The following is a 27,270-nucleotide window of genomic DNA, read 5'->3' as shown; positions in this document are numbered from 1 at the left end:
AAATATTGCATTTTTAAACACCTGCTATATTAAATTAAGTACCATTTAATATAGACCAGATGGAAAATTCAATGAATCAGATTTTCTTTATATATGAATAAAGACTTGCTAAAGAGCCATAATTCAGCATTTTAAAATGTCCATCCTCTGTGACTTTTACTATTTAACCCACTTAACCCTAAAGTTTGTTGAAGTTTTGACTCTCATTGTAAAGCCCTAACTTTTTTGTTGCTTTGACAAAGTAATTTGTGAAAAATATCATTTATTGCATGTGATTTGTGTTTAATGTTCATTTTAAAAACACAACATGTCCCTAATTTTTAGGTCAACCTTGTTAATGAAACTGAACTCTCGTTTTAATATGGTGCAACTATTCCTTTTTTTTTTTTTTATCTAAAGAAATATTGAACATCTAATAGTCATATCATAGTGTAAAAGCCGATGTGCTGAGATTCCTGTGCTTGCAGGAAGTCAACATTAGGTGAAATAAAACGGCATTTATGGCAGTTAGGCAAGTTGAGCCTTCTCTGAGATATTTAGAAACTGATAACAACCAAAATACAAATAATTTCAGTATTTTTCTGCTTCTTCCCCTGACAGGCAGACAATACTGTATGTGGCATCTCAGCGTGTTAATAGCTCATTTACATTTTCTTGCAAATTATCGTTAAAAATATATTTTTAAAAGAATGTTCTTTTCAGACCTTAATGTCAATCCCAATCAGGTGTGTGTGTGTGCGTGCATGCAGTGCATTCCAGCCCTAATCTAACACACCTGATTCTAACTAATCATCTGCTCCTTCGAACCGGGATTGGCTGAATCAGGTGCTTGTATAGGGCTGGAGCAGAAGCTGGCACATACAGTAGCTCTTCAGGAGGACGGTTGGTGACTCCTGATTTAAACTGCACTGTGTAGTTAGACAACATAATAGATAACGGATTTCTCCTCTTTTCACAGAAGCTTGGCCAGACCCCTCATCACAGGTACACAGGCCGTCTCCCTCCGGTGAGCAGCGGCTCCCGGAGTTCAGGCTCTACCACTACGACTCTGAGGGGGATCCTCCAGGCCGCCCTGTCCAGCCTCAACAGACAGACCAGGAGGGAGATATACCTCTCCCAGAAACTGGGAAGGATCGTCATCCCTTTCTCTGGGACACGATAGGTCGGCCCGGAATGAAATGTCCCATGAAGTCATTCTACTTAAGGACAGATTCTGTGACATGTAATAAATTGTATCTTAAAGAACCTGACTCCAAATAGTGTTTTTTAATTCATAGGTTTACCGAAAGGACTGTGTGTGTATATACTGTATAAGGGCCATATGTTGATCAATTGGAGATCAATCAATCAATCAATTTTATTTTATATAGCCCTTCGTACATCAGCTAATATCTCGAAGTGCTGTACAGACACCCAGCCTAAAACCCCAAACAGCTAGTAATGCAGGTGTAGAAGCACGGTGGCTAGGAAAAACTCCCTAGAAAGGCCAAAACCTAGGAAGAAACCTAGAGAGGAACCAGGCTATGAGGGGTGGCCAGTCCTCTTCTGGCTGTGCCGGGTGGAGATTATAACAGAACTATGCCAAGATGTTCAAAAATGTTCATAAGTGACAAGCATGGTCAAATAATAATCATGAATAATTTTCAGTTGGCTTTTCATAGCCGATCATCAAGAGTTGAAAAACAACAGGTCTGGGACAGGTGGCGGTTCCATAACCGCAGGCAGAACAGCTGAAACTGGAATAGCAGCAAGGCCAGGCGGACTGGGGACAGCAAGGAGTCACCACGGGCGGCAGTCCCGACGCATGGTCCTAGGGCCCAGGTCCTCCGAGAGAAAGAAAGAGAGAAGGAGAAAATTAGAGAGAGCCAAGATTTTCAAAATTTCCATAAATGACAAGCATGGTCAAATAATAATCAGGAATAAATCTCAGTTGGCTTTTCATAGCCGATCATTAAGAGTTGAAAACAGCAGGTCTGGGACAGGTAGGGGTTCCATAACCGCAGGCAGAACAGTTGAAACTGGAATAGCAGCAAGGCCAGGCGGACTGGGGACAGCAAGGAGTCACCACGGCCGGTAGTCCCGACGTATGGTCCTAGGGCTCAGGTCCTCCGAGAGAAAGAAAGAGAGAAGGAGAAAATTAGAGAGAGCCAAGATTTTCAAAATGTTCATAAATGACAAGCATGGTCAAATAATAATCAGGAATAAATCTCAGTTGGCTTTTCATAGCCGATCATTAAGAGTTGAAAACAGCAGGTCTGGGACAGGTAGGGGTTCCGTAACCACAGGCAGAACAGTTGAAACTGGAATAGCAGCAAGGCCAGGCGGACTGGGGACAGCAAGGTGTCATCATGCCCGCTAGTCCTGACGTATGGTCCTAGGGCTCAGGTTCTCAGAGAGAAAGAGAGAACGAGAGAATTAGAGAGAGCATACTTAAATTCACACAGGACACTGGATAAGACAGGAGAAGTACTCCAGGTAACCAACTGACCCTAGCCCCCCGACAAAAACTACTGCAGCATAAATACTGGAGGCTGAGACAATTGTCTGACGTTGTCACGTTCTGACCATAGTTCTTTTGTATTTTCTTTGTTTTAGTGTGGTCAGGGTGTGAGTTGGGTGGGTATGATCTGTTTTCTGTTTCTATGTGGGGTTTCTCGTTTTGGCCTGATATGGTTCTCAATCAGAGGCAGGTGTTAGTCATTGTCTCTGATTGGGAACCATATTTAGGTAGTCTGTGTTGTATTGGTTTTTGTGGGTGGTTGTCTTCAGTCTTTGTGTGTCTGCACCAGATAGAACTGTTTCGGGTTTTCACATTGGTTGTTTTTGTATTTGTAGTGTTCAGTTTTGGATTTATTAAAATAAGATGAACACTAACCACGCTGCACTTTGGTCCTCTCCTTCTTCCACCGAAGAAAACCGTTACAGAAGTAGGGTTTCTCTCCTTACCTTCTTTTCTTGTCTCCTCTCCTTAATATCATTGACCTGAAAGCACAGGGCAGGTGAAAGGAAAATATAATCTGTTTTTACATGTCCAGCTTTATATAGTGCATATGGAGGAAAGAGAAGTCATTGAATGATATGGTGGTTGGCCAATGGGGTCTGTGTACAATGGCCACATAAAAATACTCAAATTTTTAAAAAAAAACATGTAAACCCAAGTAATATCAAGTGGTCTTTGATTACCTACTAAATAAAACATTAAAAAACATTTGATTTGTCACATGCTTGGTAAACAACAGGTGTAGACTAAATGCTTATGTCCTGGTCAGTTTCCAACAATGCAGACTTAAAGATAAAAAATATAAATAGTGACATGAGGAATAAACAAACACTGAATAACAAATAACAATAACATGGCTATATACAGGGAGTACCAGTAACGATTCGATGTGCAGGGGTACGAGGTAATAACATGGCTATATACAGGGAGTACCAGTACCTAGTTAATGTGCAGGGGTACGAGGTAATTGAGGTAACTATGTACAGTACATATAGGTAGCAGTCTAGTGTGTGTGCACAGAGTCAGTGAAAGCAGTCTTGTTTAGCAGTCCCATGGCTTGGGGGTAAGAAGCTGTTCAGGGTCCTGTTGGTTCCAAACCTGGTGCACCGGTACTGCTTGCCGTTCGGTAGCAGAGAGAACCATCTATGGCTTGAGCGCTAGAGTCTTTAACAACATGACAATTGTGTGTTGTTTTCCTCTGACAAAAGGCAATAGTGTGTTACAACAATGTTTCAATCTAGTATCCTCAGTAGTTTTCTGGCAATATTTTAATTTCCGCCTTACAAATATATTATCAATATGCATGACGTCACACGTGCTTCAACCAATCACAGTACAGCGTGTGTTATCCTTTACTTCCGTGTTCAGGGACTTGTCAAGCTCTTATTGGTTTACATCAGCATTAATGTTTGAAAGTGCCTGTCCTCGAGCTTTACATCCTCTCGCTCTTGGTTAGACACAAATATGGGATTAATTCACGCTCTCCGCGCCTTCATCAAATCATTTTTGGTCGTTCTTTTGTGGTCCAAATGCCAGGGTCGGGAGTCCGAGTTCAACTATGTCACTTGCGGTTCACTTGTGAAATTGCTGAACACGAGACACAACGTTCGGCTGCACTCCCATGATGTCAAATACGGCTCAGGTAAGCCATCATCATAAACCTTCATCCCAAAGTTCAGTTAGGCTATTGACCAAGAATCAATGTCGTTCAATCATAACATTGGTGTGTTTCAATCAATAAACACATACAGCAAGCCTAACCTAACCTATAGCAAGCAATAAACCGGTTGGTGCACGTATCATAGCTACAAGTCAAAAGGAGAGATTTAAGCTAAATGTATAAAGCGTTTAAATGAGTATATAAAAACCATACACTCTCTGTTAGTCTATATGGCTGCTATTTATGTGCAGTCGACCTAGATTAGTCGAGAATCGAGCTCGCTACGGTGTATCAATCAAGTGGAACACAATCGAGTGGGAACACTGTCGCAACAATGGATCCTATCAATCCATAGTGAAACATTTTTTATAGCAACACAATAAGCAGGTGGTTACATTCAAGTGTGGCTATTGGATACATAAAATATATATATTTTTTTAAACCACTGATCGAGACATAGGTCTAGCCTAGTATAGTTTACAGCTAAATGTAAGCTTCGCTGTTCATGCAAATCTTGCCCATTGCCATCCCCAGATGGGTGTCAGTTGCACCGGACACGGGTGTACTGTAGTCTAATACGCAACAGAACCCAAAGGAGGAGGGATTTAACTGTAACACTGTACTCTATTACAGGTGTAGCCAGCCATTTCTTGTCATTGAGTGGAATTAAAACTGACCTCCAATTATTATTCAAACCAAGTGTTACTTTTTTGTCTTCTTGAGGCTACACCTTTTAGGCTTTGAAGCTCTACTTGACTGTTCCCTGAACAGACTATATGGAAGCTGTATACAATACAATACAAGACACAACATGACCCTGTAGTCTTCTATATGAACTGATACTTCTCTGGGGGTATAATTTGTGCAACTTTCCAACAGAAATCTGTTGGGGGGGGAAAACTTTGTAAATAACAAGGCTGCCAACAAACAACGTATACAAAGTTGTATAGCGGCAGAATAAGATACTGGGTAGGTCATGGGCTATTTCATTAAGTGTTTCACTCCCAACGTTTATTCCCGAAAAATGTCTGTCCTCACTCTGGTCGCCTATGGACAAACATTATGAATAAGCTACGTGGTGAGTTGATGCCTTTTCGTCAGCTAGGTGAATTGATCATGCTACTTTTCTATGCGTTGTTTGTTGGCAACCTTGTACTTTACAAAGTTTTTGTAACAGATTTCTGTTGGAACGTTCCACAAATTATACCCACCACCTCTCTGGCGAGGAAGAGGGGAATGAAGACAAGATGGCGGTTGAGGTAAAGCTGTTGACTCCTTTTATAAACTGTAGGCAGTGGGCAGCAGTCTGTGACGGGCGTAGAGAGTGCAGATGATGCCAATAGTTACTGGAGGATTCGGGGGAAGCCCAACGGGACCTGCCAACGCGGCGTGCCCATCCAGTGTGATCAGGCCATCCGCATCACGCACATGACCACGGGACGCAACCTCCACACACACCACTTCAGCTCGCCGCTGTCCAACAACCAGGTAAGAGAGGCAGTGGGCACACACACACACACACACACACACACACACACACACACACACACACACACACACACACACCCTAGGTGGCTGCTGTCAATAGTCAGGTAATACAACACACACGCTATTTTAGCTAGTCACTGTCCCGTAACCAGGTAACAAACACAAATACACACACACCACTAACCCTCAGTGCTGTCCATCAACCTTTAGGAGGTGAGTGCGTTTGGTGAGAACGGCGAGGGGGATGACCTGGACGTGTGGAGGGTGCAGTGTGACGGCTCCATCTGGGAGCGGGACGAGGCGGTGCGCTTCAAACACGTTGGCACAGACGCCTTCCTGACCGTGACGGGCGAGCAGTACGGCCACCCCATCCGCGGGCAGAGGGAGGTGCACGGCATGGGCACTGCCAACCAGAACAACTACTGGAAGGCTATGGAGGGTGTCTTCATTCAGCCCAGCCAGGAGCCGCTGAGACACAATCATGAAGAGTTCTGATGACGTCGTCGACACTGCACCACGACGAGCTCTGATGACGTCATCAGACATCACATAACACACCTAGGTTACATCTGAAATTAACCCTATTCCCTATTGCATAATATACACTGAGTGTACCAAACATTAAGAACACCTTCCTAATATTGTCTTGCACCCCCCCCCCACCTACTATCATACCCTGTTCAAAGCCACTGAAATATTTTGTCTTGTCCATTCACTCTCTGAATGGCACACTTAGGGGGTGTGGTTGTGAGATATACGTGATGTATATGGTTGCGGTGAAAACATGTGGGTCTGAGCAGGTGTGATGTCATTGATGTTTGTTGAAATGTGTTTACTTTGTTTATGTATGGTTGTTATTGTAAAAAAAAAAGAGGACTTGTACACACATTTAAACAATCCATATCTCAAGGCTTAAAAATCATTTTTTAACCTGTCTCCTCCCCTTCATCTACACTGATTGGCGCAGCGGTCTAAGGCACTGTATCGTAGTGCTAGAGGTGTCACTACAGACCCTGGTTTGATTCCAGGCTGTATCACAACCGGCCGTGATTGGGAGTGTCATAGGGAGGCGCACAATTGGCCCAGCGTCGTTAGGGTTTGGCCGGGGTAGGCCGTCATTGTAAATATGAATTTGTTCTTAACTGACTTGCCTAGTTAAATAAATAAAGCGGATTTAACAGGTGACATCAATAAGGGATCATAGGTTTCACCTGGTCAGTCGTGGAAAGAGCAGGTGTTCCTAATGCTTTGTACACTCAGTGTTTACCCACATGACTCTGATCAAAAGTAGGGCACTAAATAGGGACTAGGGGTCCATTTCAGACACGTGCCGCTGCAGGAGGACACGTTCCGCTGCAGGAGGACACTGACACGTTCTCATTACCCAACCAGGACCAATGGGGATGACTACTGACTACTGGCTCACATTAGGAGCATTAGACCGATGAGGGAGATGAATGAGAATCAGTTGGATGTTTTGAATTTGACAACTTTGAACAAGATGGAAAGTGAAGAATTTGGCTACGATTAGTTTCAGAGGGAAATATTGATGTAATACAGGTAGATGGTCATTCACCTGTGTACTCCTCAGTGACTGACTGCACAGATCCTGATGCTAATAAAAACACAAACATTCCCTTGATCACTTGCAACCAAGGTCCACCTCACTAGTTAAGAGTGTATCTATTGGTCAATGCCTTGGCTATGAAGAGCTCACATATAGACACCACATAAGTGTGCTGTAAGGCCTTTTCCCCTTAGACATGACTCACCTTATTGCTCTTTTGTGTTTTTTGGGAGTGTTTTCTTCTCGTGTTAGACTTTTTATGTTTATGTCAGGAAGGGATATGTGTTATTTGTATAAGGGAAGATCGTATAAGATAAAAAATAAAATAAATAACTTTTACTCGTCCATTTGCAGTTGTGTCATCCAAGTGGATATTTTATACTGTAAATATACAGGTTCAACTCTTAAGGTATGAAAAGGCACCTTAGTGTGGGTTATATGTAGCTGTCTGTTGCTCCTTCAATGATAAATACATAAACAATGAAATGTCCAGTATTGTCTAGTGGTGGGTTATTTGAAAGCAATATTTCAATCTGTACCTGCTGCAAGTCATTAGTAAATCAATAACTGGCTTGAAAACCAGAAATTAGACGGACTCGAAAAACAGATGTCTTCTCCAATTCACAGAAACTATTTTCCAAAGACCGAGTGATCAGGTGATCAGCTGTTGATTCTGCACGAAGTGGTCAGTGGAGCTGCTTTTATAAACAGGTTACATTAGGACTCAGAAGAAATGATACAGACAAGACATATACTCTATTCAGGTTATGTATCACGTTTAATAACAGGTCAGAGGCTATAAAGAAATATTTTAAAAAACACCTAACTAACCCTACCATCAATAAAAACCCACTACCCCATTCCACTACTTTGACCCTATCTGCTCCAGCACCATGCCAACGCCCTGGGAGGACGGGACACCACCACTCAACACACCCTGGAACTCTTCTGAAGTCAAATCTCGTACACCCAAATACTTCTCTGCAGCTGCCACCACAACATCTATTGTCTGTGATTTATGTTCCATTTCTGCGGTACAGTTGATAACCATTGCTTTGAACACTAAGAAGCCAATCTTGCTGAAGCATATACACTACATGAGCAAAAGTATGTGGACAGCTGCTTGACTAACATCTCATACCAAAATCAAGGGCATGAATATGGAGTTGCTGCTATAACAGCCTCCATTCTTGTGGGAAGGCTTTCCACTAGATGTTGGAACATTGCTGCGGGGACTTGCTTCCATTCAGCCACAAGAGCATTAGGGAGGTCGGGCACTGGTGTTTGGCGATTAGGCCTGGCTCGCAGTCGCCGTTCAGATTCATCCCTAAGGTGTTTGATGGGGTTAAGGTCAGGGCTCTGTGCAGGCCAGTCAAGTTCTTCCACACCGATCTTGACAAACCATTTCTGTATGGACCTCACTTTGGGGTTAAGGGCAGGGCTCTGTGCAGGCCAGTCAAGTTCTTCCACACCAATCTCGACAAACCATTTCTGTATGGACCTCACTTTGTGCACAGGGGCATTGTTATACTGAAACAGGAAATGGCCATCTCCCCCACAAAGTTGGAAGCACAGAATCGTCTAGATATGCTGTAGCATTAATTTTTCCCTTCACTGGAACTAAGGGGCCCAGCCCTAACCATGAAAAACAGCCCCAGAACATTATTCCTCCTACACTAAACTTTACAGTTGGCACTATGCGTTCGGACAGATAGAGTTCTCCTGGCATCTGCCAAACCCAGATTCGTCCATTGGGCTGCCAGATGGTGAAACGTAATTCATCACTCCAGAGAACGTGTTTCCACTGCTCTAGAGTCCAATGGCAGCAAGCTTTACACCACTCCAGCCGACGCTCGGCATTGCGCATGGTGATCTTAGGCTTGTATGTGGCTGCTCGGCTATGTAAACCCATTTCATGAAGCTCCCGACAAACAGTTATTGTGCTGACGTTGCCTCCAGAGGCAGTTTGGAACTCAGGGGTGAGTGTTGCAACTGAGGACAGACGATTTTTACGTGCAACGCTCTTCAGCACTCGCCGATCCTGTTCTGTGAGCTTGTGTGGCCTACCACTTCGCGGCTGAGCCGTTGTTGCTCCTAGATAATTCCATTTCACAATAACACCACTTACAGTTGACCGGGGCAGCTCTAGCAGGGCAGAAATTTGACAAACTGACTTGTTGGAAAGGTGGCATCCTATGACGGTGCCACGTTGAATGTCAAGGAGCTCTTCCGTAAGGTCATTCTACTGCCAATGTTTTACTATGGAGATTGCATGGCTGTGTGCTCAATTTTATACACCTTTCAGCAACGGGTGTGGCTGAAATAGCCGAATCCACTAATTTGAAGGGGTGTCCACATACTTTTGTATATATAGTGTATCACTCGTTGGCCTATCCCTCTGTGCTGGCACAGATCTACTACTCACAGGGATGCTCTCAGGATGCCTCACCCTTGACCCCATCCTCCTCTACCTTCTTCACTGCCTCAGCATACGACACCTTCTGCACTACTCTTGACTCTAGCCACCTCAACCTGCCTCTCTCTCCGGACACTTCCAATCCCCAGCAACATGGGCACCCCTACTGTTGACATGACACACACAACGTTATCCACTGAAATGACACAATCCTCTATCCCAATTTCCTCCTGCACACTTCCCACATCTTGGAATCTCCGTCATGTGACACGACTATAAACGTGACACCTGAAACACCGCAGTGGATTCGGCACAAAAGCTCTAACAGGATAACTGATGTATCCTAACATGACTTTGTCTGGTAGAGACTCTGACTCAAAAGGCCTGATATTGACTCCTCTGTGTTTCACCACGCTCATCACAGGGGCTGTGTCGCACCAAACGACAGGCATCATAAACACCAGGAATCGTCAACTTCAATTGCTCCACCTCCACACTTAACACTACCCCAGAAGTAACTCCTTTCAATGGAGAGCAAAGCAAGAAACAAATCTTGACCCAAGTTGCTTGACAAGGAGCGCCAGCTCCCTCTGGTCAGAAGAAACAAAAACAAATATCAGAAGTCCACTACAGGTCTCCTAGGTTACCTTCACTGATTCAACTGCGCCCAACTCCTTTCCCACCCACCCTGAAACCACAAATGGATCCGCCAAAAGGCAAGGATCCACTTTCTCCAAAAATGTCACTCCTCGTGGACCAGATTCTTCTCATGTCCATTGACGCCAGGCTTGGGTTCTGAGCTCTTCACCACACCTTCCACCTTATTTAACTCGTCCTCATTCACTTCCATTTCACGTCCAGAACTCGTTCTGGCTCACGGCTCATTCTGTTTACACTTGACACCAATCTCCTCCAGGTCTCACTCTGTTTGTACTTGACACCAATCTCCTCCAGGTCTCACTCTGTTTACACTTGACACCAATCTCCTCCAGGTCTCACTCTGTTTGCACTTGACACCAATCTCCTCCAGGCGACACTCTGTTTACACTTGACACCAATCTCCTCCAGGTCTCACACTGTTTGCACTTGACACCAATCTCCTCCAGGTCTCACTCTGTTTACACTTGACACCAATCTCCTCCAGGTCTCACTCTGTTTGCACTTGACACCAATCTCCTCCAGGCCTCACTCTGTTTGCACTTGACACCAATCTCCTCCAGGTCTCACTCTGTTTACACTTGACACCAATCTCCTCCAGGTCTCACACTGTTTGCACTTGACACCAATCTCCTCCAGGCCTCACTCTGTTTGCACTTGACACCAATCTCCTCCAGGTCTCACTCTGTTTACACTTGACACCAATCTCCTCCAGGTCTCACACTGTTTGCACTTGACACCAATCTCCTCCAGGCCTCACTCTGTTTGCACTGGACACCAATCTCCTCCAGGTCTCACTCTGTTTGCACTTGACACCAATCTCCTCCAGGTCTCACACTGTTTGCACTTGACACCAATCTCCTCCAGGTCTCACTCTGTTTGCACTTGACACCAATCTCCTCCAGGTCTCTCTGTTTGCACTTGACACCAATCTCCTCCAGGTCTCACTCTGTTTGCACTTGACACCAATCTCCTCCAGGTCTCTCTGTTTGCACTTGACACCAATCTCCTCCAACACCCCATCTCCATTTTTATCGCCCTCTTCCACCAATTCAAATCCAATTTCTGCCTTTCTCATTCACTTCAACTTCCTCTTCCTCTTCCCCCTCCATTTCTCCTCAGAAATCCACCTTTCTGTGTCCCTTTCCCAACATTCCTCTTCTCCTGACTTTGCTTGTGGCCCCAGCGTAACTCCATCTCATAATAGTCCTGCTCACTTCAGAAACGTGTGTTTCTGGTCTCCCGGGTGGCGCAGTGGTCTAGGGCACTGCATCGCAGTGCTAGCTGCGCCACCAGAGTCTCTGGGTTCGCGCCCAGGCTGGGCTGGGTTCGCGCCCAGGCTCTGTCGCAGCCGGCCGCAACCGGGAGATCCGTGGTGCGACGCACAATTGGCATAGCGTCGTCCGGGTTAGGGAGGGTTTGGCCGGTAGGGAGGGTTTGGCCGGTAGGGATATCCTTGTCTCAGTATGTAAAAAAAAAAAAAAAAATGTAATAAAATGTATGCACTCTACTGTAAGTCGCTCTGGATAAGAGCGTCTGCTAAATGACTAAAATGTAAATGTAAAAATGTGTTCTCTGGGCGCCAACATTTTGAGAGAATGAGCAGTGGCCGACACACAGTCGCGGCCGACACACACCGACACACAGTCGTGGCGAAAACCTTCTGCTCTCTCTTGGTACACAGCTCAACCAAAGCTGCTATGCTCTCCCTGGCGCCATAACTCTGCAGCACCATTGTGGCTATCTAAGTTTTAAAGTAGTCAACTTTCTTCTTATTTTGTGTTTGAAAAAGTGTAGAGCTAGTATTGGTGTTTTACCGCCTCCAACAGTGTTGGAGTCCTGAACCAAATCTTGTGTGTCATTCATTTATTGTGGCCACTAGATGGTAGTGATATAGCATAAAGCCAATTACTAACCATTGGCAGGCAACCCGATTTGATGAGACAATGCTCAGATCATTGGCTAATTGCTCCCATCTCATAAGAATCCCCACCCAGTTGACTAATTTAAAATGGTGGAAGCCCTCAATGGAGTCCTCTATCTATCTCTATGAGTTGTCTCTGCTGGCTCAATACACAGGGCTGATCCTGGATCAGTGTGGAGGGAGTGGTGGGCGGATGGCTGCAGAGCTAAAGATTAATACAAAATCTTCGCTCCTGGTTGCTGCACTGAGAGACTGATATGTGGCGCTACTAGCTTCCTCTGGGGTTCTCTCTGGTAGCTGTTGTGCCAGGGTCAGCTGTAACATTATCATAGGTATCAGCAGCGTCTGGAGGAAGAGTGGTGTAAATGGGATTCCCCGGAGGTTGGGATGAGGGCTGGGAAAACCTCTTCCTGAAGTAGAGAGAGAGTAGAGTAGAGGAGCAGCCCTCCAATCAGGCTGTAGCCGATGATCGGTTCCAACGCTGGTAGTAGTCGTGTCACATAAACACACACGGTTGGGGTGTGACTGCAGGAGTAGGGGATTGGGGTGTGTCTTCTCCATGATGCTCGTCCAGCTCCCCGCCGGATCAGGTGTCCAACTCCCTCCCAGTGCAGGCATACACCCCCTCATCAACTGCCATCACCTTGGAAACCACCAATCCCAATCCAAACATTCCGTTTCCACGGTGGATCAATTGCAACCCTCCATCCGTGAAGCACTGAGCTGAGAGCTCGGTGACATTTATGCCTTTGTTCGGTCCGAAGGTGAAGAGCTCCTCCAATGGGGCATCTTCTCAGCGCCCAGGTGATGGGCTGGTCGGTGGAGATGGGAAAGTGGAGCAGAAGTTGGACAGGTTGGTGGAGCTGACTGCTGACGTTGAGGGGGATGTCACCACCCTCTGGGACTACGGACTGAGGGTTATCTGGCGCTTCCCTCAGGGTATCTGCAATAACTTGAAGTGTCATGTCTGCCTGGGAGGTTCCATAGTAGGTAACGCGATTGCTGGGAACGGCATGGCATTGATGCCGCTGTCTGGTAATCTCACTGACTGTATTCTCAGCTCTACTGCGCTGGTCGACAACAGCTCCACGCTGATGTCACCAATGTTTACACAGCCTCTAAGTGACTTTTCTAGGTTTATGCGGCTGCAGACAAGGGTGGAGATGATCTCTACGCTGTCGCCAAGCCCTAGCTCTCCCTTGCTGCTCAGTCTAACAAAAATGCCCCCCGGGATCTTCGTAATATGTGATATGACAGCGTCGCAACATGGGTTGACCCTCCAAACGGATCGGAGAACCAGGAGAGAAAAGGAGCATAGACCTGGAGAACACCCAAAAAGAGAGAGCACAATGTAGGTGGAGGTGGAGATATGATAAACACATAAACACAGAGATATTCATGGACCCTGGGACTCAACACCTCCCTCTGCAACTGGATCCTGGACTTCCTGACGGGCCGCCCCCAGGTGATAAGGGTAGGCAACAACACATCTGCCACGCTGATCCTCAACACTGAGGGCCATTAGTCCCCTCCTGTACTCCCTGTTCACCCACAACTGTGTGGACAATCACGACTCAAACACCATCATAAAGTTTGCTGACGGCACAACAGTGGTAGGCCTGATCACTGACAACGATGAGACAGCCTATAGGGAGGAAGTCAGAGACCTGGCAGTGTGGTGCCAGAACAACAACCTATCCCTCAATGTGAGCAAGACAAAGGAGCTGATCGTGGACTATAGGAAAAGGAGGGCCGAACAGGCCACCATTAACATTGACAGGGCTGTAGTGGAGCGGGTCGAGAGTCTCAAGTTCCTTGGTGTCTAAATCACCAACAAACTATCAAGCTCCAAACACACCAAGACAATTGTGAAGAGGGCACGAGAAAGCCTATTCCCCCTCAGGGGAGTGAAAAGATTTGGCATGGGTCCTCAGATCCTCAAAAAGTTCAACAGCTGCACCATCGAGAGCATCCTGACCGTTTGCGTCACCGCCTGGTGTGGCAACCGCTCGTCATCCGACCGTAAGGCGCTACAGAGGGTAGTGCGTACGGCCCAGTACATCACTGGGGCCAAGGTTCCTGTCATCCAGGACATATATACCGGGCGGCGTCAGAGGAAGGCCCAAAAACTTGTCAAATACTCCAGTCACCCAAGTCATAGACTGTTCTCTCTGCTATCACACAGCAAGCGGTACCGGAGCGCCATGTCTAGATCCAAAAGGTTCCTTTACAGCTTCTAGACCCCAAGCCATAAGAATGCTGAACAATTAATAAAATGGCCACCCACACTATTTACATTGACCCACCCCCCGCACCCCCTTTGTTTTTACACTGCTGCTACTCTCTGTTTCTTATCTATGCATAGTCACTTTACCCCTATCTACATGTACAAATTACCTCAACTAACCTGTACCCCCGCACGTTGACTCTGTACTGGTACCCCCTGTATAGAGCCTCGTTATTGCTATTTTATTGTGTTACTTTTTATTAAATGTTTAACTTTAGTTTATTTAGTAAATATTTTATTAACTCTGTTTCTTGAACTGCAGTGTTGGTTAAGTGCTTGTAAGTAAGCTTTTCACGGTATTCGGCGCATGTGACAAATTAAATTTGATATGATTTGATTTGGATTTTAATGCACAGATGATTACATATATTTTTAATGAATGGGGTAGAGAGTGCAAACACCTAAAACACTCTTAGATGAAAACATAAATACATGATTTATTATGTAATACATTTGGGTGGAGTACTTGGGTAAGTCAGAAAAAGTCCCTCTGTGATAGGACAGGTTATAGATAGATGGTGGTGGATGGGGGTTTTATAACTTTTGTCAGCGATTGTAGGAGGAAATCAAATCAAATCAAATGTATTTATGTAGCCCTTCTTACATCAGCTGATATCTCAAAGTGCTGTACAGAAACCCAGCCTAAAACCCCAAACAGCAAGCAATGCAGGTGTAGAAGCACGGTGGCTAGGAAAAACTCCCTAGAAAGGCCAAAACCTAGGAAGAAACCTAGAGAGGAACCAGGCTATGAGGGGTGGCCAGTCCTCTTCTGGCTGTGCCGGGTGGAGATTATAACAGAACATGGCCAAGATGTTCAAATGTTCATAAATGACCAGCATGGCCAAATAATAATAATCACAGTAGTTGTCGAGGGTGCAGCAAGTCAGCACCTCAGGAGTAAATGTCAGTTGGCTTTTCATAGCCGATCATTAAGAGTATCTCTACCGCTCCTGCGGTCTCTAGAGAGTTGAAAACAGCAGGTCTGGGACAGGTAGCACGTCCGGTGAACAGGTTAGGGTTCCATAGCCGCAGGCAGAACAGTTGAAACTGGAGCAGCAGCACGGCCAGGTGGACTGGGGACAGCAAGGAGTCATCATGCCAGGTAGTCCTGAGGCATGGTCCTAGGGCTCAGGTCCTCCGAGAGAGAGAAAGAAAGAGAGAAAGAGAGAATTAGAGAGAGCATACTTAAATTCACACAGGACACCGGATAAGACAGGAGAAGTACTCCAGATATAACAAACTGACCCTAGCCCCCCGACACATAAACTACTGCAGCATAAATACTGGAGGCTGAGACAGGAGGGGTCAGGAGACACTGTGGCCCCATACGATGATACCCCCGGACATGGCCAAACAGGAAGGATATAACCCCACCCACTTTGCCAAAGCACAGCCCCCACACCACTAGAGAGATATCTTCAACCACCAACTTACCATTCTGAGACAAGGCTGAGTATAGCCCACAAAGATCTCCACCACGGCACAACCCAAGGGGGGGCGCCAACCCAGACAGGAAGATCACGTCAGTGACTCAACCCACTCAAGTGACGCACCCCTCCTAGGGACGGCATGAAAGAGCACCAGTAAGCCAGTGACTCAGCCCCTGTAATAGGGTTAGAGGCAGAGAATCAAAGTGGAGAGAGGCAGAGGCAGAGACAGCAAGGGTGGTTCGTTGCTCCAGAGCAACCGGCCAGGCAGAGCCTCCAGAAGAAGTGTGTGTGTGCGTGTGTGTGCGTGTGTGTGTGTGTGTGTGTGTGTGTGTGTGTGTGTGTGTGTGTGTGTGTGTGCGTGTGTGTGTGTGTGTGTGTGTGTGTGTGTGCGTGCGTGCGTGCGTGCGTGCGTGCGTGCGTGCGTGCGTGCGTGCGTGCGTGCGTGCGTGCGTGCGTGCGTGTGTATGAAAGTTCTATATTAAAAAGTAAACTAAGATATATCCTAGTGATGTTAACTTTGATGCCAAATTTATACCAATATTTTTCACGAATTTAAAGGGGCAATATGGGATTCAAACAACAACAAAGCGACACCCGACATGGGGCTGGAGAAATGTAACCACTCTCAAATTCATATATTCTTCAAGAACCAATGGCTATATATCATTAATTAAATGTGTTTGCGCAATTGTGCAACATGAGAAACTTATAATTTAAGCTTGATTGAGTGGACATTGGACAGAGCAGAGGATTAAACATATATCATAATAGTAAAGCTGGGTGATCACTTACCTGCAGTAAAAACAAGAATCAAGAGTACCACCACCACAACCCCTGTCCTCTGTAAAGGCATCACCATGCTTCCTCTCTTTGGACACAGTAGACCCCACCTCCTAGGCTCCACAGTAGACCCCGCCTCCTTGGCTCCACAGTAGACTCCGCCTCCTAGGCTCCACAGTAGACCCCACCTCCTAGGCTCCACAGTAGACTCCGCCTCCTAGGCTCCACAGTAGACCCCGCCTCCTTGGCTCCACGGTAGACCCCGCCTCCTAGGCTACACAGTAGACCCCGCCTCCTAGGCTCCACGGTAGACCCCGCCTCCTAGGCTCCACAGTAGACCCCGCCTCCTAGGCTCCACGGTAGACCCCGCCTCCTAGGCTACACAGTAGACCCCGTCTCCTAGGCTCCACGGTAGACCCCGCCTCCTAGGCTACACAGTAGACCCCGCCTCCTAGGCTCCACGGTAGACCCCGCCTCCTAGGCTACACAGTAGACCCCACCTCCTAGGCTACACAGTAGACTCCGCCTCCTAGGCTCCACAGTAGACCCCGCCTCCTAGGCTACACAGTAGACCCCACCTCCTAGGCTCCACGGTAGACCCCGCCTCCTAGGCTCCACGGTAGACCCCGCCTCCTAGGCTACACAGTAGACCCCACCTCCTAGGCTCCACAGTAGACCCCACCTCCTAGGCTCCACAGTAGACCCAGCCTCCTAGGCATACTTGAGTTTCACATCTATAACACAGAACAAAACAAAAGACAGGAGGACATTATTGTCATATCATAGCCATGAATAGACCACATCGGTGTAGCCTAGTCTTAAAGATTTTTTTTTAAAGATTCTACATTTTGAAGTTACATGATCTCACTCAAATAGGTTTTAATGTTTGAGAGAAATTAGCTATTAGCCTATTGTATTACATAATTCTAACCCTCAGAAATGTGACAACTTAAAGGATTTTATTAAAGCAATTATACATTAATCCGTTCAGCAGACTGGAAAACTGGACAAAGACATTAATTGACAATGAGCCAAAGTGTTGTGAATGTGAATGGGTTTCGTTTACAACAATTGTTATTAGGATATTACGAACATTCCCATTTAAACGCATCAGTGTTTTTAAGATGATTCCGAATAAACAGTTTTTTGTTCATAATTCTCTCGTGCGTTTTATAGCTTTATAGCTTCAAATATAGGCGTAATAGCACGACTAAATTAAATCAAATATTTGTTTGTTAGTCTTTTTTGTTGAATAGTTTAACATTTTGACTGCAAACGAATTTACATGCCTAGAAATCCTGTATAGTAAGTGTCTTAAAAGAGGGTACATCAGACAAGTTGTTATTTTCGAAACGAAAAAGATTCTATATTTCCCTCAAACCGCATGACTTTCTGTATGTCACACATGCAGCTGAATTGAGAAGTTTAAGAGAAAGACAACCATCTGCATTTCCAATCCTCCAATCATCCAAAACTGCAACGCTCCAATCATCCAAAACTGCAATGCTCCAATCATCCAAAATCTAATTTGAAAGATGTCTTATCCTACATGATAAAATACATTTAAATCGTTTTTAATTTTTTTTATCTGTGTGTTCTGGATGGGGCTGTAAAACTACTATTTGAGTCAAAAAAGAACATTGATTTGCTCACCGTGCGTCTCTCCAAATGTGTGCGCTTTCAGAACACCAGGTGGCGACAAACCCCAGGGAAAATACTCGTGGTCGCCACATCATGGACCAGTGAGGATGTTCCGTTCCATCATTCGATCGGCTATGGTCTGCATTACTAGTGTCACTGCCTGTCGGGGCTAAAGGCTACACACACAAGCCTCTCTGAACCGTGAACACCTCGTCGACCTCAGGCAACATGAATAATTCATACAGCACCTAAAACGTTGGCAACTGTTTATTGTTTTGGACGATACCACGGGATCTCACCGGGAAAGGCTATTGGATTATGTTAATTGCACTTTTAAAATGGTCTCGAACGGCTCAATAGGCAAATCTCGTGTGTAGGTTGACTTCTAATATAATCTCCTAGCCTTCTGGCATCGCAGTGAAGAACTAGATATGTGTGGACAGACATACATCTGTAACAAATATTAGCATTTTTTATGTTGTTGCAATAAAAACCCTTATTTCAATGTTAGAAAATGTGTGGCTGTAGGCTTACTGTAGCCTAACTATTTTAATGATCTATGTTCAAAGCTCATATAGTTACCCTTTACCTGAAAACTTAAGCAAATTGCATTTTGCATCTGAAAATGCATTTTAATTCGACTTCATAAACGTGATTAGTGTCATTGGAAACATTGTGAAAGATAATACATTGTTTTTGTAACTTGCTCAATGCGGTAGGCTCCAGTGTCGATCCAAAGGCTATATAGCATGAAGCAGGAGACATATAAAGTGTAGGCAAGCCACGGGGCACAGACGTCAGTCAGTTCAACGTCTAGTTTTTAGATTTACAATTTGTTTTGAGTTGTCTTCTACTGAATTCAACGTGAAATCAACAAAACATTTCACCATGTCATTGGATTTAGGTTACAAATTGGATGAAAAAAAAAAGTCAAAAATTCCCTCGTGTTGATTACTTTTTTTCAAATCCACTCAATTTTCCACGTGGATTCAAAGTCATCACATTACATTTTTTTGTTGAAATTATGTGGAAACAACGTTGATTCAACCAGTCCCCCCCCCCCCCGAAATGTATGGGCTATGTATACATGTATATTTATATTGTAGATTCGGGGCTTCTGACACTGTAGACCGGCTTGAATCAAGCATCATGTACTACTTACTGTACGTGCATGTCATTTCATGGAGTGTGAACGCTCCTCCTAAATGTCAATTACCGGTAGCCTATGGTCTTTATGCTGATATGAGAGGCCATTGAGTTCACTATACCTCCATCACGTATGGAGGCTGCGTCTAATTCACACATAGGACTAATTTTACTACCTGTAAAAAAAAGTTTCTGAGAACGATAGTCTTAACCAGTTTTGTTGCGCTCCCTCTTCCCAGAATTAGGTGGCGGGACCACTACATTTCAACTCTTCAAAGGCTAAGTGTAGGAGTAGAAGGTACCTCATTTACCGCAACTACCCCGTACCCCTGCACATTGATTCGGTACCAGGATTCACCTTGTATATAGCCTCATTATTGTTATTGTATTGTGTTACTATTTCCATCTTTTCTTCTCATCTTTTCTTACTTTTTAACTCTGCGTTGTTGGGAAAGAGCTTGTAAGTAAGCATTTCACGGTAAAGTCTACACCAATATTTGATTTGATCAACTGACCACTTTATAGGTCAAGAAAAGGTAACATTGACTCTCCTTTCGGCCTCATATGCTTGCAATAATGGCTGTCCGCTTGAGTGTGTGTGTGTGTGTGTATGTGTGTGGAAAGGGGCCACCACTGTCGCCGCCGCACCTTCAGTTCAGAAGCCCTACGCACCACAGCTGCCAGACTAGTGACTTGGGGGAGGAGAGGAACGAAGGGGGAGGGGCTCTTGTATAAAAGAGCTAAGGGCAGGCAGGCAGGGTCTGATTGGAACGCACATTACCCAGCGCCGCGGCAGCGTGAGACTGGGGAAAGGAAATGTAAAGGGCGCAAGTGTGACCACCCAAGGACTAGCCTACCATGTCTACCCTACCACCACCACCTTTTGAGTAGAAAGTCGATGAGTGGAAGTGTTGTTTTTTATATTAACCTGTGCTGCGTTTTAATGGAAACACTTACTAGGAGGGCTACTTTAGAAGTGTTTTTCTATGTAGGCAGGGTTACTAGTTATTATCTTATGGCACGCTTTCCCTATACAGTATCCTTAGCTTCAGTGTTGGAACAAATACAAGTATAGACTTCTCTTTAACGGTATAAGAGGTAACACTATAGTTTATCTTTAAACTATTTTATAGTATTGACTTAAATGCCAGGGTGTAATACAGTATAAATTGAGAATAGGTTTTGGTCAGGAAACATGATATAAAGAAGAAAAACTCCAGCACGTGGTAGGTTTAATCTAGATGCTTCCAACAATGCTTGAAGCTTCATCAGAGTATTTTAAGATGAAAAAGCAATTGACTTGTTGGTGATGTCCCAACAACAATAAAATGCCAATCTAACCAAACACCACCACCATGTTTCTTTAGAATGATAGTAATGTACTCACAAATGCATGTATTTTCTGACTTGTTTTAATCATAAATAGGGGCAAACAGGGACACTAATTTTGTCTAGAAAGGTGTTTGGTTTGCTAGATTTTAATAGGAATACTTTTGTATTCAAATAATGATTCATGCAATGCTATCTTTCTTGACAGACACACAAACTCAGCAAATTTTATTCAAAACATTTGTTTCAAAATTCAAAGAAAACACCTAAAACAAGACAACATTTTACTCATTGACATTTATTAATAAATACATACCAGTGACATATCACATTTACACACACATTCATATACAATTATTACAAATATCTGGGGTATCATTATAGGGAGTGTTTTCTAGGCCACTTGTTTTCCCATCCCCTTCCTACAGGATACACGCTAATGCACTTCAGCTTGAAGTTGTGCACTTCTTATGGTAGAAGTTTCTTCCTGAGTTGTGTACTTCATAGGGTTAAAGTTGTATACTTCCTATAAAGTTGAAGTGGCCCAGCTGACCGATGCCCTTTCATTGTTGCACTGCTAGCTACAGCTCCCACAGTAGTGCAACAGGGAAAGAGTGTCAGGCACAGGGCAGAGCTTCCTGTATATCTGTCTGTCTGTCCATCCCCTGGCTCTGTTGATGCTTCAGAGAACGGCCTACAGCCCCCCCCCCCCCCCCCCCCCAGCCCTGAAGGGACATGCAGACACTATACAGGTTAAAATACCTGTTGTCAACCACCATCCCACACACACACACACACACACACACACACTTAACCTACTGCTAGACGAATCAAATGTCATTCTAAACTGAAGATCATGATTAGGTGATTATTGGAGTCAGGTGTGTTAGCTGGGGCTGGAGCAAAACTGGGACACCAATCAGGCCCTCGAGGACTGGAATTACCCACCCCTGCTTTAAACGTACCCACCCCTGCTTTAAACTTACCCACCCCTGCTTTAAACCTACCCACCCCTGCTTTAAACCTACCCACCCCTGCTTTAAACTTACCCACCCCTGCTTTAAACTTACCCACCCCTGCTTTAAACTTACCCACCCCTGCTTTAAACCTACCCACCCCTGCTTTAAACTTACCCACCCCTGCTTTAAACTTACCCACCCCTGCTTTAAACTTACCCACCCCTGCTTTAAACTTACCCACCCCTGCTTTAAACCTACCCACCCCTGCTTTAAACCTATTGCTAGAAGTTAGAACAAACACATACCGTTACATACTCGTAAGTTTCAGTGTTGGGATATAAATGGATAGAAATATATTAATGCAACTGATAAGATATGTTTTAAGTGTGTTTTGGAAATAAATTCAACATCATGTCTGGATGAAAACATTGTACATTTTCCAATTCATAGATTGGTGGAGGACATTGAATTGGATATTAACCTCCTCCAACACTAATACAACGTTTCAGACTTAAACCAGTTCTGTCCTAAATACATTCTACCTGGATTATTATTATTTCATGTTGTTTACAAAGCCACATTATGATAGGAGATGATACACAATGAATACAGACAGTCAATTATCATCAAACACGACTCACAAAGGTAACAGACGGACCTGAAGGACTATATTGGTCTGTATGATTGTATGTCAATGCATATCCATACAATCATAGAAGATAATAATTTTTCTGTTTACACTGTCTCTATGCATATTCACGCTCTCACACTCACTCACAGTGCCCTACACACTCACTCACAGTGCCCTACACACTCACTCACAGTGCCCTACACACTCACAGTGCCCTACACTCTCACACCATCATCTGCTCACTCACACATAATATGCACATACATTTATACTGACTCTACACACACACTCACAGTGCCCTACACACTCACTCACAGTGCCCTACACACTCTCACACACACACTCACAGTGCCCTACACTCTCACTCCATCATCTTCTCACTCACACATAATATGCACATGCATGTATACTAACTCTACACACACCCACATACAATCTGCTGCTACTCTGTTTATCTTATATCCTGATGCCTAGTCCCCTTCCCCCTATACATATCTACCTCCATCACTATACATATCTACCTCCATCACTCCAGTATCCCTGCACATTGTACATATGGTACTAGAACTGACCCTGTATATAGTATGGTATTGAACTGGCCCTGTATATAGTATGGTATTGAACTGACCCTGTATATAGTATAGTATTGAACTGACCCTGTATATAGTATTGTATTAACCTGACCCTGTATATAGTATGGTATTGAACTGACCCTGTATATAGTATGGTATTGAACTGACCCTGTATATAGTATAGTATTGAACTGACCCTGTATATAGTATGGTATTGAACTGACCCTGTATATAGTATAGTATTGAACTAATCCTGTATATAGTCTGGTATTAACTGACCCTGTATATTGTATGATATTAACTGACCCTGTATATAGTATAGTATTAACTGACCCTGTATATAGTATTGAACTGACCCTGTATATAGTATAGTATTAACTGACCCTGTATATAGTATGGTATTGAACTGACCCTGTATATAGTATGGTATTGAACTGACCCTGTATATAGTATGGTATTGAACTGACCCTGTATATAGTATAGTATTGAACTGACCCTGTATATAGTATGGTATTAACTGACCCTGTATATAGTATAGTATTGAACTAATCCTGTATATAGTCTGGTATTAACTGACCCTGTATATTGTATGATATTAACTGACCATGTATATTGTATGATATTAACTGACCCTGTATATAGTATAGTATTAACTGACCCTGTATATAGTATTGAACTGACCCTGTATATAGTATAGTATTAACTGACCCTGTATATAGTATAGTATTAACTGACCCTGTATATTGTCTGGTATTAACTGACCCTGTATATAGTCTGGTATTAACTGACCCTGTATATAGTCTGGTTTTAACTGACCCTGTAAATAGTATGGTATTGAACTGACCCTGTATATAGTATACTTACTTACTTATTGTGTTCTTCATGTTTCTTCTTATTTCTCGTGTTTTTCTGATATTACGTTGTTATTGGTTATTACATTGTTGGGTTTTGAGTTTGTAAGAACGGCATTTCACTGTACTTGTGCATGTCACATTAAAACATGAAACGTGTCACTACGGAGGTAACTTCAGTCCTCCATCCATTTGACTGGTCTAATGTCAATATCAGGCATGTGTCAAGCCTTAGGCTGGCTACTCCTCGATCACTACATGTAGGTTCATAAGAACACTGAACATATTAGTTAGCCTCAAAACTAAAAAGTTAGGCTAAATCAACTCACAGTGTAATAGACTGTGACAAAAAAAAAACGAATGAACATGTAATACATCAAAATACTTCATGGAAATAGTTTTTGTTGTTGTTGTGTAAATCATTTAGTTTCATTATAAGATGCCTGAGAATGACTTTCCATTGGGCACCCACTGGTTGAATCAACGAACCAACGTGGAATAGACGTTGAATTGACATGACTTGAAGCACTTGTACCAGTTCTATTATGTTTAGTATATATAGCAACTCATGTTTGTTACAGAGCAACAACACTATCCAATAACTATGTAACATCAACAAGTGCAATGGGACTTAATTCCTAAAAAAAATATGTAACGACTGTAAAGGGGCTTGTAGTGTAGAATTGTTTGATGGTTTACCTAATATTTCAACCTATTCAAAAGAACGTTTTAATAGCTGTCCTATTATCACGCATAACACACACATTATGATGTCACAAATCAAAAATGGCCATCAGAATAACACAGTAAACATGTCGTTAATATCTAACAGTAACTATTCAACGGTGACAACTGGAAATATAATGATACAGATTCTTCTTCTTCTTCCTTTTCTACGCAGCCATATACAATATGTAAACAACAACGGGTGAATGGGCATTTAGAGGACATCCCTCAGAGTCAAGACCCTATAAGCAATATTGCACTACTCCGTTATTAGTCAGAAAAGCAGAGGCAATATTGATAGGGTCTCGGCTGCTAGGCAACCCAACGTATAGACATCGTGGTACACATTTATCTTATTAACAACGACAACCGAGGATGGAGATGGAGAAAGAGGGACAGACAACACTGCATATAAAACAGAACGAGGTGGAGAGGACATAGCCTACCTGCGGACTTCCAAGTAAAGAAGAACGTCCCATTTTGACTGCACGTCTCCCAGCGGCTGTCTCGTCACGTGGCGAGTGCTGACGTCGTGTGAATTCCAAACTCTGCTCAGCAGTCCTGGCGGCGTGCACTGATATAGTACGTGCCTTACTGAGAATTTCCAATTTAGTCATGTGTTGGGTTCATTTCTTATCATATAGTATCTCTGATTTTGGATCCTCACGCATCGCTCTCTGTCTCCTCTCTCCTTTACGCACAACGCACTTGAGCAACACGACAATTACAATACTCTACCAACTCATGCACTCTTCCCATTCTCCCTTCCAGCACCTTCCAGATTTAGAGAGAAGACCAAACCACCGCTCGCTGACAACGTACACGGTTGTCTTCAATCTGTAAGAGAATAACTAATTGCCGAAATCAATCACTGAACCGATTGCCAATCATTACGTTACGCAGATCTTTAGTGCCCCTAGATCTGTTCTCTCCTGCAAATGATCTGAATGAAGGGGGAAAAAATACTCTCGCCCAAAACACAAACCCATCTTCCGTCCCCCACTATGTTGAAAGTCTTGCCCAGTAGCCCATTTCTCGCTACAAGCCTTGGAGAAATCGAATCCACTGTGAAAATCATTTCTGTATTTTCATTTGAACCTTCACCTACAATTTCCCAGTCCTACGTGGCCTCCTCGTACAAGAACGCTCGTGCACATGTTATGGGGGAGAGAGAAGAGAACACGTGAAAGCAGAGGGGGGGAGGGGGTGCCTAAACATACTGTATGTAGATTGGACTCTATAGTCGAATTATGTCTGCACGCAAAGGATGTGAAAATATTAATTGGAATTTCGTTCTTGGATATAACCACTTTACCAATTAGGCTTAACCCTGTCTAGAATATGAACTGTCTGCAGATGAGTCATACATTGAGCTGTTTCAGCTTTGGCCTTTTAACTAAGATATCTACACTGAGATCTACACTGAGAGATGCACTGCCATGTTGCAGCGCAGGCTATTACGTCAAACAAGTGTAACAACTTATTTAAAAAATAAAACAGCTTTATATTTTCGATAGACTATGAATAGACCCCACAAGGATGGCCTACCCCCCCCCCCCCCCAAAAAAATGAATGCTAAAATAAGGTTTGATTCGTTGTGAAATGTAGCCTACACATTGAACCATATGATAGCCTAACGAAATTACCAAGCTACATTGAAACCCATCAAGTAAGCTTGCCTAATATTCAATGGGACATCTGAGCTAAAATCTATAGGCCTCACGTTGTTTCCATTTATCAAGTATGAGGAAACGTTTGGGTAATTTTAAGCAGAACCAGCTTCCAAGGAGCAACTATTATTTTCAGTGGCTGAAACGGTGAACTCTGACCCCCATTAATGCAGAAACTTTGGAGACAGATGTTAGAAATTCCGCCGTTTTTTTTTCTTGGAAATTCTGAGGGGCCTCTGCTTGCAATGTTCCCAAAACATCCCCTCTCTCAGTTACTATGTATGTTGTATGATCAAATAATCTACTGTTAAAACAACTTGTACAGGCCGACTCAAAACGTGTTTGGAGAAACCCAATCGAATGGTGTTATTGACAATATATTTCGTAGGCCTATGGTAGCACTACGACTGTTATTTTCCATCTTATAATGATAATTTATAAACATTAAAATAAATTAAACAATTGCACATTCAAACGACCAAAAGTCATTACAAAACATTTGGAATATAGCCCTATAAATCCAAGAACACGATGTAGCCTCGTTCTCTTGCCAATAAGGCAGAATCTTAAAGATAAAATGATCAATCACAAGAATAACTACACGATAACATATAGTTTGCCACTCGTAGCCTAGGCTACATGCAATTATTACTAGTGGAGGCCACAGCTCTATACGTTTTGCTTCGTCCTCCATGCAAACCTGCTACTAAGCTATGCATTCTGGTATTTGCCTGCCAGCAGAGGCATTTGACAAGCTTACACATGATGGTCCCCCCCCCCCAAAGGGCTGCCTTGTAGAAATGTTTATCCACTCCATACACCTCACACAATCTCGATTTCATCCAATCCATTCACGTTTGACCGGTAACCTATATGACGGTCTCCTAAAATGCCTGCATGCATTTAGGCTCCTCGAGTGGCGCAGTGGTCTAAGGCACTGCATCTCAGTGCGAATCCAGGGCTATATCACATCCGGCACGGCCTCATAGGGTGGCGCACAATTGGCCCAGCGTCATCCAGGTTTTTGCCGGGGGTA

At 43.9% G+C, this 27,270-nt stretch overlaps 1 protein-coding gene and 1 long non-coding RNA gene across 2 annotated transcripts; one reads left to right on the top strand and one right to left on the bottom strand.

Moving 5' to 3' along the window:
• Window positions 1-261: 261 nt before the first annotated feature.
• Window positions 262-3,824, bottom strand: LOC139544931 (uncharacterized). Its single transcript, XR_011668972.1, has 3 exons — window positions 3,440-3,824; window positions 2,876-2,982; window positions 262-2,388 (listed from the first exon to the last, which is right to left on the bottom strand). It is a non-coding gene; the product is annotated as an uncharacterized lncRNA (long non-coding RNA).
• A 16-nt stretch (window positions 3,825-3,840) lies between these two features.
• LOC139544930 (stromal cell-derived factor 2-like) lies at window positions 3,841-7,560 on the top strand. Its single transcript, XM_071352139.1, has 3 exons — window positions 3,841-4,142; window positions 5,452-5,648; window positions 5,859-7,560. The coding sequence occupies exons 1-3, from the start codon at window positions 3,965-3,967 to the stop codon at window positions 6,141-6,143; spliced, it is 660 nt and encodes a 219-aa protein (XP_071208240.1). The 5' UTR covers window positions 3,841-3,964; the 3' UTR covers window positions 6,144-7,560.
• The last annotated feature ends 19,710 nt before the right edge of the window (window positions 7,561-27,270 follow it).

This window comes from Salvelinus alpinus, chromosome 19, assembly GCF_045679555.1.
Source record: "Salvelinus alpinus chromosome 19, SLU_Salpinus.1, whole genome shotgun sequence".
NCBI classification, from domain to species: domain Eukaryota; kingdom Metazoa; phylum Chordata; class Actinopteri; order Salmoniformes; family Salmonidae; genus Salvelinus; species Salvelinus alpinus.
This window is presented reverse-complemented; position numbering and strand designations above follow the sequence as displayed.